The 10,034-nt window shown below is 38.6% G+C and overlaps 2 protein-coding genes across 2 annotated transcripts in view; one reads left to right on the top strand and one right to left on the bottom strand.

Annotated features, from left to right (window-relative positions):
• rbbp5 (retinoblastoma binding protein 5) overlaps positions 1–4,587 on the top strand; it is a 10,772-nt gene extending 6,185 nt beyond the window's left edge. Inside the window, 4 exon segments of the mRNA XM_016566216.1 lie at positions 153–222; positions 2,285–2,529; positions 2,607–2,753; positions 3,920–4,587. Coding sequence (XP_016421702.1) covers positions 153–222; positions 2,285–2,529; positions 2,607–2,753; positions 3,920–3,972 — 515 coding nt within the window. The 3' untranslated portion in view covers positions 3,973–4,587.
• Positions 4,588–5,710: 1,123 nt separating this feature from the next.
• The window catches only part of LOC107750682 (E3 ubiquitin-protein ligase PDZRN3), a 16,610-nt gene continuing 12,286 nt past the window's right edge, over positions 5,711–10,034 (bottom strand). The window contains exon 3 of the mRNA XM_016566186.1: positions 5,711–8,548. Coding sequence (XP_016421672.1) covers positions 7,031–8,548 — 1,518 coding nt within the window. The 3' untranslated portion in view covers positions 5,711–7,030. The remainder of the gene's footprint in view (positions 8,549–10,034) is intronic.

The raw sequence follows: 10,034 nt of genomic DNA, 5'->3' as shown, positions 1-10,034 counted from the left end.
TCACTCACACACACACACACACTCTCTCTCTCACTCACACACACACTCTCTCACACACACACACACACACAGACACTCACTCACTCACGCACACACACACACACACACACACACACTGCTGTATATGACACTGATGTGTGTGTGTGTGTCAGGAGCGGACGCTGCCGAGGACGAGGAGGTGGATGTCACGTCAGTCGATCCCATCCCAGCATTCTGCAGCAGGTCAGTCATTGTTTTTAACATCATACACTCACATACACGTTCCTGCTCTTTGTTTTCTAGTTTTGATGTTCATGTTTGTTTATATTGTTTAATAAAATTGTGACATTTGCAAAATGATGTTAAATTTCTTCCAATAATTTCACATTATTGTTAATATCATCATACAGTTTCAAGTGTTTTTTAGTTTTGACATTTTTATTTGTTCATATTGTTTAAATCGGTTTATTTTTTGCAAAATAACATTTAAATGTAAGTCGCTAAATGTTGTTATTTTTAATTATAATCTTACAGTGCAAATGTGTTTTTTTTTTTTTTATATTGTTTAATCAAGTTTTTGACATTGACAAAATGATTTTTAAATTTAATTTGCTATATTTACATTATTTTTAATATTATCATACCATTTAGTTGTTCGTTTTTAGTTTTGATGTTTCTCGTTGTTTATATTGTTTAATCTAGTTTTGACAAAATAAATTGTACATTATATTTCACATATTTTTTATATCATACAGTTTTAAACATGGTTTTATTTTAGTTTTTTAGTTTTGACGTTTTTGTTCGTATCGTGTAATGGGTTTTTGACATTTGCAAAATAAAGTTTTCATTTAATTCGCTGTATTTTACATTATTTTTAATATTATCACACAGTTTCATGTGTTGTTCGTGTTTTTGTTTGTTCATATTGTTTAAACCAGTTTATTTTTCGCAAAATAAAATTCAAATGTAAATCGCTACATTTTTTTCTTTTTAATTATCTTACAGGGGCAAATGTGTTTTTTTTTGTGTGTGTGTTTTTTTTGACATTCGCAAAATGAATTTTAAATTTCGCTATATTTAACTTAATTTTAAATATCATATAGTTTCATGTGCATTAGTTGTAGTTTTTTAGTTTTGATGTTTTTTTGTTTGTTCATATTGTTTTAATTTAGTTTCGCAAAAAATTTTTTTAATTCACTATATTTACATAATTTATAATATCATGCCGTTTTAAATGTGTATTTGTTAGTTTTCTCGTTTAGACGTTTTTGTTTGTTCATATCATTTAATCAGGTTTTTGGCATTCACAGAAAAGTTTTTATTAAATTTGCTGTATTTTTAGTTTCATACGTGTTCGTTATGACATTTTTTGTTTGCTTAAACCAGTTTATTTTTCACAAAATAAAATTTAAACGCAAGTAGCTAAATTTTGTTATTTTTAATGATTATCTTACAATGCAAATGTGTTTTTGTTTTTTAGTTTTGGTTTGTTTATATTGTTTAATCCAGTTTATTTTGATATTCACATATACATTTTAAATGTTAAGTGCACAATTTTGTTATTTTTAATTATCTTACAGCGCAAATGTGTTTGTTTGTTTGTTTTTGTTTGTTTGTATTGTATAATCAAGTTTTTGACATTCGCAAAATGAATTTTGAATTTAATTTGTTATATTTTACATAATTTTAAATATTGTACAGTTTCATATGTATTAGTTGTACGTTTTTTAGTTTTGAAGTTTTTTTGTTTGTTCATATTGTTTAAATTTAGTCTCGCAAAATTTTGAATTCACTATATTTTACATTTATAATATCATGCCGTTTTAAATGTGTATTTGTTAGTTTTCTCGTTTAGACGTTTTTGTTTGTTCATATCGTTTAATCAGGTTTTTGGCATTCACAGAAAAGTTTTCATTAAATTTGCTGTATTTTTAGATTCATACGTGTTTCTTATGATGTTTTTTGTTCGCTTAAACCAGTTTATTTTTCGCAAAATAAAATTTTTACGTAAGTAGCTAAATTTGGTTATTTTTAATGATTATCTTACAGTGCAAATGTGTTTGTGTTCGTTTTTTAGTTTTGGTTCGTTCATATTTTGATATTCACGTTTACATTTTAAATGTTAAGTGCACAATTTTGTTATTTTTAATATTGTACAGTTTCTAAGTTGTTTTAGGTTTTTTAGTTTTTGTTTGTTCTTATTGTTTAATTCAGTCTATTCAGAAAATTCGTTTTATATTTCATTCTCTGACGTTATTTGTAATCTTAGTAGTAATTTCCGAGTGTATTTTCGCGACGTTTGCAGTGACGAGGAGCTGGAGGACTATAAAGCGCTGCTGTATCTGCCCATCGCTCCGGAGGTGGAGGACCCTGAGGAGAACCCGTTCGGCCCTCCGCCCGACGCCACGGGTCAGAATGCCACGCCCGACGATGGCTCCGCCCACAGCGGCCCCGGTGACAAAAAGCAGCGGCAGCCGTCGTCCGACGGAGGGCCGCCCAAGAAGAAGATCCGCACCACCACCATCGAGCTGCAGGGCGTCCCGAACGACGGTAAGAGAGTTGCTCGCTGCGGCCGCCGCGCTCGGCGTGATGTCACTTCCTCTGACGCCTGCGTTTGTGTCTCGCAGAGGTCCATCCGCTGCTGGGTGTGAAGGGCGACAGTAAGTCCAAGAAGAAGGCAGCGGGGCGGCCCAAGGGATCGAAAGGTAAAGACAAAGACTCTCCGTTCAGACCCAAAGTCTGCTGGGACAGAGCAGAGGGGCTGGGGACGCCAGGTAAGACGACCTTTGACCCCTGTGTCCCGCCTGGGTCCGGTGCGGCTTGAGCTCAGCTGTGATTGGCTGCTTCCTGCTTGCCTTCCTGTCCTTCCTGCTCTGACCTCCTCGATGTGCGAGCGAATGCTTCAGGTCTACTGTCCTCCCCCGATCATTCCCATGATGCCCTGCAACAAAACGCGCGTACTAAAACCGGCCTAATAATTCATTCAAGATACTAAACAAAAACAAAGGCTGTTATTGGTGGCGTTTCAATTATAACATTATTTTTTAATTTACTTAAATTAGTTTTGAATGCAAATCTTTTAAAAGATTCAGATTCAAACATGAATCAAGATGAGCGAATCGTATGCTTATATATAATCATGATTTAAAAGCAGCATGATTCACGAGTCTTTTTGACCGAGTCATTAAAAGAATCAGTTCAAATGAGTCATTTGTCAATTGGACTATGCAGCAGTGTTATTTTAGTATTATATACTTTCATAGTATTTATTAGCATGGTTTTATATCGTTTTATATAATATGTTAACATTGTTATATATTTATAGTCTAAAGTATTTAATATTGTTTTGAATTTAATTGTTAAATTTATTAAATTTTTTGTACTTTTCTAGTCTTCATTAATGTTTTTTTATATTGTTTAACATTATTATTTTTACATATTCATGTTTTCATTTAAATAATATTATATTATATAAATTATTTAATTGTAGTTTTGGTCGGTTTGTTTTCCTATTTAGTCTTAGTAATTTTAGTACTTTTTTTAAACTTAAATAGTAACTCATTTTATTTCACTTCACCATTTCTAAATTTAATTTAAATTTTGCATCTAATATTTCGATTTTATTTTATTTCAGCTTTATTTAATTTACTGAAAATGATTTTTAATAATCTTAGTTCAGTCGTACGATTCCCAGCTGTGGTTTTCATATTGTTCGTATCTCGCATTGAAGCATGCGAATGATTCGCTCTCGATCATATATGCAAAAATATCCCATAAATGGATGGAAATTAGCTTTGGTGCAGATTTGCATTGCTTTGTCGCTTCGCTCTTTGGGCCTTTACGTTGACCTGAAGGATTTAGCAAGTGTTTTTATTAAAAAAATTAATTCGTTTTACATGTAGGTTTGTTTAATTTAACCGTACGAATGCTGTTCTTTCAGGAAATCTGGTCTCGTCGATGTACAAGCAGCATGAGGTTCAGGGTTTGGACTGAAGCTGAAGGCCTCTGGCGCCCCCTGTCTGTGTGGATGAATGACGATGCTCTTTTATGGACTCTACGGACTGTACTTGTGTTGCATTTTTACAGAAGGACCTTACAGCTCAATGAAGCACTCAATTGAAATCTAATCAGTTTCCTTGCATATAGAGAGAGTGATAGGAGGAGGGAATCATGTATTTTTTATTTAGAGTAGATGGATCCGTGTCTGTGTATAAGCACTAGTTGGGTCAGATGTCTTATATTTGTTTTGAGTTTTGTTTTTTCTGAGACTGGTCGTGTTTTTCTTTTTTATATACATATTAAACCAGTTTTGTGTTTTGAGAGTGGTGTGCGTGTGTTAAATGTGTTTTGGTACAATAATATAGTTATGAAGGACATCTGTGGAATAAATCAACCGGGTGAGCCTCCATTTTGTTTCCTGCACTGACAGTTTCCGTCCAGCAGGAGGCGTCAGCGGCGCGGGAATGAAAGAGCAAGAGAAAGACATTTTTCTGTTATTCGGTTCCATTTTGTGCTTTTCTACTGTTGGATTCCATTTTGTGTTTCTATGTTTTATTCACAAACATCTAAAGACTGAAAGTCAGACGAAAGTAAAATGAGCATCTGAGAAACTCGACTTTCTGAGTGAAGTCCGCTCGTTAGTGCTGGTATTAATCAGATTCCTGCTGAGGCTCAAAGCATCACTGTTCCTCACGTGATACTTTCTAATGTCTCGAAATAGTTTGAAAGCACATTTTCGACACGTTAGTAAGTCATAATCATAAGATGAAAAGTCGAAATTATTACTTTAAGAGTAGAAAATGACATAATTGTGATTTTTTTACCTCATGACTTAGTATGTAATAATTTCGATTGTTAAAGTCATAATTGTTACTTTTTACCTCATGATTATGACTTAGTATGTCATAATTTCAACTTAAAATCATAATTGACTTTTTAAGTCATGGTTTCGACTTTTTACCTCAACTTGTATTAATGTAAAAGCCATAATTTCGACTTTTTACCTCGTGATTATGATTTATGTCATAATTTCGATTTAGTATGTCAATTTCGAACTTTAAATTTTCGATTTTACGTCAAAATTTCTACTCATGATTATCATAATTTCGGATTGTTGCTTCATAAAGATTCGACTTTTAATGTCATAATTTCGGCGTTCAAATTCATAATTTTAATAACAATGACTTTTAAGGCCATTTTTAAGCGTTTTTTACGAGGCAGAAATTACATTTAGTATTTGTCAAATAGTAATCCAGCCCTTACGAAAATTAGCCATGGTTTTACCACAAATTATGCCAAACAACCTATAGTTAAACCATGGTAACCACAAATTTACCATGGTTTTGTTATACTAACCATAGTTTAACCATGGTATTTGTAGTAAAACTAATCAATACGCCAAAAAAAACATGGTTACTTCACTTTTACTACAATAAAACCATGCTTTTCTAAGTAACCTGAACATGTCAAGGAATTTTTAATCTTTGTGGTCAATATACATTTTCATAGTCAAGCTTGAAAAAGCTAAAAACTGCTCTTTGAAAATGCAATCTTTACGATGTTGATATTCATGAGGAAAGTCTGAAACTGAGCGCGGGATTTCACTCGCTTCGTTCAGACTCTCGGATTCTGAATTAAATAAAGGTTTGTTGTCGTGACAGATTTCAATTATGAACGCTCACTTCAATAACGTTACAAAAAAAAAAAACTCGACCAACTTGAAGTAGCTAATTAAAATCTCATCTTTATTACAACCACATGTACATCATATTCCAAGAAAATTATTTCTAAAAGTGGAAACGAGCAAAATCCAATGAGAGGCAGAGTTTTTCTGTTAATGTGCCATCCGTTCACATCCATTATTCACAGCGTTTGACTCACGGCGGAAATGACGTGATTTCACCTCAGAAACGAGGGCGAGAGAGCGAGATGTGTCGCAGAGAGTCACAGTTGTGTGAGGAAAAATTGTAAACACTCCAGTGCTAGTGCACCAAAAATAGTGCAGGTGGGAAAAATCCTGATTTTCTGCTCAAATAATAAAAAATAAAAACAAATCCGCAAACCTCCCACACTGACACAGGTGACTCCAAAAATACTAATGCTTCTTCTAATCATTCAGAACACCATTTCATTTGTGTAACTGCCATCAGTTTATCAACTTTCAGAATTCATTCTGCTGGCGTTTCATGAGGCTCGTTGTAAAATTGAAACCCCATTATTTGCGGAAAGGTGTGCTGAAAATACGTGATATTTGCACGTTAGAACAAAACACAGTTCAGCGCCTCATCTTTCTCTCCAAATTGATAACACGCCACTTGTTTGAGTCTTTATAAAAGTTCTTTGTTTCTTTTCGTGACATCAATTGTGAAGATCACAAGAAAAATAGCTTTAAAAATACTCTACAGAACTACAGTTATAGTGCAAGAACCCGCACACTTCACAACACACGCTCACTTTTCCGCTGCCCGATCTCCAGCATAACCCTGCACACCCAGTCTCCGGCCCTGGCGGCGTATCCGACTCCCGATCCATCGTTAGATTATCCGATATTATTCCCAGAGAATCAGATTCATGATTGAAAATGGGGGCTGTGCTAACGCCACAAATTAGCTAGAGGAAGACAGTCGGAAAGGGATTTTTTTTTTAAATCTTGTGCAAAAGTGACGTAATTCGGATGTCGTTTATAGGCTAGTTGCAAATTATGTTGAAGAAATGAAATCTCACGTTTAGCACCACCTTAAAATGATCCGCAACGTAAACTTTTCTTGGCACCAAATGAAATTCACTTTGTCTGGTGTCGGTATATGTTGTATTGCTTCATGCGGTCGAATCAAACTGCAGTGATTTCGCTCCCTAATGAAACATCTCTTTACAACACAATGCAAAACAAGATACTGCAAATATAACATTTAAAAATCAATGTACTACGGTGTTCGGAAACGTCTGTATCTACAGTAAACCTCAGTTTCAGGAGGTAGCTTTGTGTAGTGCGGCCGGTCCAACACACACAAACACACACACGTCAATCTGAACACACGCTCGGTGGGTGTCGCTATACAGTTGTGACGGTGAGCAACGACGTAGGCAGCTGCCGGGTGTCTCCGCTGGGGCCCAGGCGCGTTCCGTGCGTCAGGAGTTCCTCTACGGTGGTCCAGTCGTCCAGCAGCTTCCGGTTCCTCAGGCGACTTAGTTTCCTCTGGCTCAGCTCGAGAAGGGTATTACAACTGTCTCCGTTAGTTCCTCCCACGACTCCGCCGCTATACACCAATCCTGACGCAGCTACGCCGCCGCCACCGCCGCTTCTGGCCTGCAGCTGTCGCTGTTTCTGCAGCATGTGTTCGCGGCGCTCAGTACGGCTCCAGTAGCGACCCATTCGGACCTCACTGTGACTCTCTTCGTCCGTGCTCATGCCGCTACGCTCATCTGCCAGACGGGATGCTCTATCCCGCAGCATCTGGTTTCGCAAGGCCCGCAGGTTCCCGCTGGATGGTTTCCTGATGGAAGCAGTGGGTGTGTGGCCCTCCAAGGTGCTGTAGAGACCGCCTCCGCCACCTGAGCCTGCACGGTTGGCGGGTTTGGGCCAGGTGTCGTTGGCGTCCTGACTGGGCGTGTGACTTAGGGTGTGGAACCTGTTGTTGGGCATCTGTTGGGTCACAAAGCTCTTCTGTAGCTGCGGTTCGGTGGATGCTCGGATCCTGCTGTTGTCATGGAGTTCTGGAGGCATATAGCAGTGCTCGTCGACTGGAGAGATAAGGGACGGTTGACTCATTGCATGGGTAGCGTGTAGAGTCTGTGTGGGGAGTACAACAGGGTGTGCCGGGTGACTGACGGTGTGCATAAGTGCCGGCTCCTCAGGGAGATTCATGGGCAGGTTGACTCTGTGGCCGCAGGGATGCAGCGTGCCGCTGCAGTAGTTGGGCGAGGCCGGGTGACTCGCCCGTCTGCGGTACTCCATGGGCGCAGGGCGGTGATGCAGCGTCCTGCTTCTTCTCAGCATTCCCGCAGAGCTCGGATGAGGCGGCAGCCGTCGCTGGCCGGAGGGCGTACTACACGTGGAGTACAGTGCGGGATTGAACAGCGAGCCGCTGCTGGAGCTGTGCCTGTTCAAACATGGCCGCTCCACCTTACGGTACTGCACGGACGACACACGGGACAAACCACGCGATCCCGGGACGGGCGTGCAGACGTTTTGAGGCTGCACCGTCAGCGTTTCGGGGATGGCCTCTAGGGGGTGTTTTATCTGGCTGTCGCGCCGTTCGCGAGAGCACGGCTCCCCCTGGTGGTGCATGCGGGCGTTGTAATGGCGCATGCGTTTCTCTAGCAGACGCTGGAAGCGCAGGAACTCGCCGGTGCTGATGCTGTAAAAACCTGAGTCGCTCAGTTCAGACGAGATGAATGACTCAGACGATGGTGACCTGCCGTGGCGCTCCTCGAGCCCCTCCTCCGTCTCCACCCCCGACAGCTCCCCCTGGTGGAAACTACCATCCGTCCATCCAAGCCCACTGTCCAGCTCATGGTGAAGAGGCAGGTAACCCAGGGGTTTCTCCATCATGTAGTCATCGTCATCAGTCTGTCACAAACACACACATATTATTATGACATTAGAGCAGTAGCTCCCAATCCTGGTCCTGGAGAACCCCCAACACTGCACGTTTTTGATGTCTCTCTTATCTGACACACACATTTGAGGTCTTGGAGTTTTATTAAGGAGACCTTTAAAATGTGAAGTGTTGGGGGTTCTCCAGGACCAGGATTGGGAAACACTGCATTAGAGCAATAAGCTACTAGAAGTGATGAGTTACAGTGATTTTACCATGGTAAAAAGACTCTTTGTGTTTTTTTTACCTAAAAGCAACCTCTAATGGTGAAAAATTCACTGCAGTGTTTAACAAAAGAGCAGCAATATGATAAAGACACAAGTGTTCGACAACTATTAGTAATAGTAATAAAAACTTATGAATAAAAAAATATTCTTTTTTAAATTTTGGTGCTAGCTCTGTAAAACTAGCCTCCAGAATGCTAGCATGTTCTAAGTGGGTTCTAATGTGTTGCTAAGCAGATACTAAGACATTGGTAGAATACTCTGGGTGGTTGCTAATGTTTAGCTAAGTGGTTCTTAGGGTATTCTAGGTTGGTTTTACTGCATTGCTGTGCAGTTACTAGGACATTGGTTGAGTATACTGGATGGTTGCTAATGTGTTGGTAGGTGGATGTTAGGGTATCCCAGGTGGTTTGCCAGCAAATGCATTGCTATGAGTCTAATAGGAGTATTCTGGGTGGTTGCTAGGCAGTTTTTAAATGGTTCAATAATATTGATTTCAATTGATGTATTGTTACAGGTTTGTGCATATTGGTTAATTAACAGCAAACTCATATGTGACCCTGAACCACAAAAGCAGTCGTAAGTCGCTGGGATATATTTGTAGCTATAGCCAAAAAAAACATTGTAGGGGTCTAAAAATTATCGATTTTTCTTTTATGCCAAAAATCATTAGGATATTAAGTAAAGATCATGTTCCATGAAGATATTACATTGGTAGAATACTCTGGGTGGTTGCTAATGTTTAGCTAAGTGGTTCTTAGGGTATTCTAGGTTGGTTTTACTGCATTGCTGTGCAGTTACTAGGACATTGGTTGAGTATACTGGATGGTTGCTAATGTGTTGGTAGGTGGATGTTAGGGTATCCCAGGTGGTTTGCCAGCAAATGCATTGCTATGAGTCTAATAGGAGTATTCTGGGTGGTTGCTAGGCAGTTTTTAAATGGTTATATAATATTGATTTCAATTGATGTATTGTTACAGGTTTGTGCATATTGGTTAATTAACAGCAAACTCATATGTGACCCTGCAGCACAAAAGCAGTCGTAAGTCGCTGGGATATATTTGTAGCTATAGCCAAAAAAAACATTGTAGGGGTCTAAAAATTATCGATTTTTCTTTTATGCCAAAAATCATTAGGATATTAAGTAAAGATCATGTTCCATGAAGATATTTTGTAAGTTTCCTACTGTAAATATATCAAAACTTAATTTTTGATTAGTAATATAATATATAAT

This window comes from Sinocyclocheilus rhinocerous, unplaced genomic scaffold (genome assembly GCF_001515625.1).
Source record: "Sinocyclocheilus rhinocerous isolate Xijiao unplaced genomic scaffold, SAMN03320098_v1.1 scaffold302, whole genome shotgun sequence".
NCBI lineage: Eukaryota > Metazoa > Chordata > Actinopteri > Cypriniformes > Cyprinidae > Sinocyclocheilus > Sinocyclocheilus rhinocerous.
Note: the sequence above shows the minus strand (reverse complement) of the source record. Positions and strands in the feature narration are given on the sequence as shown.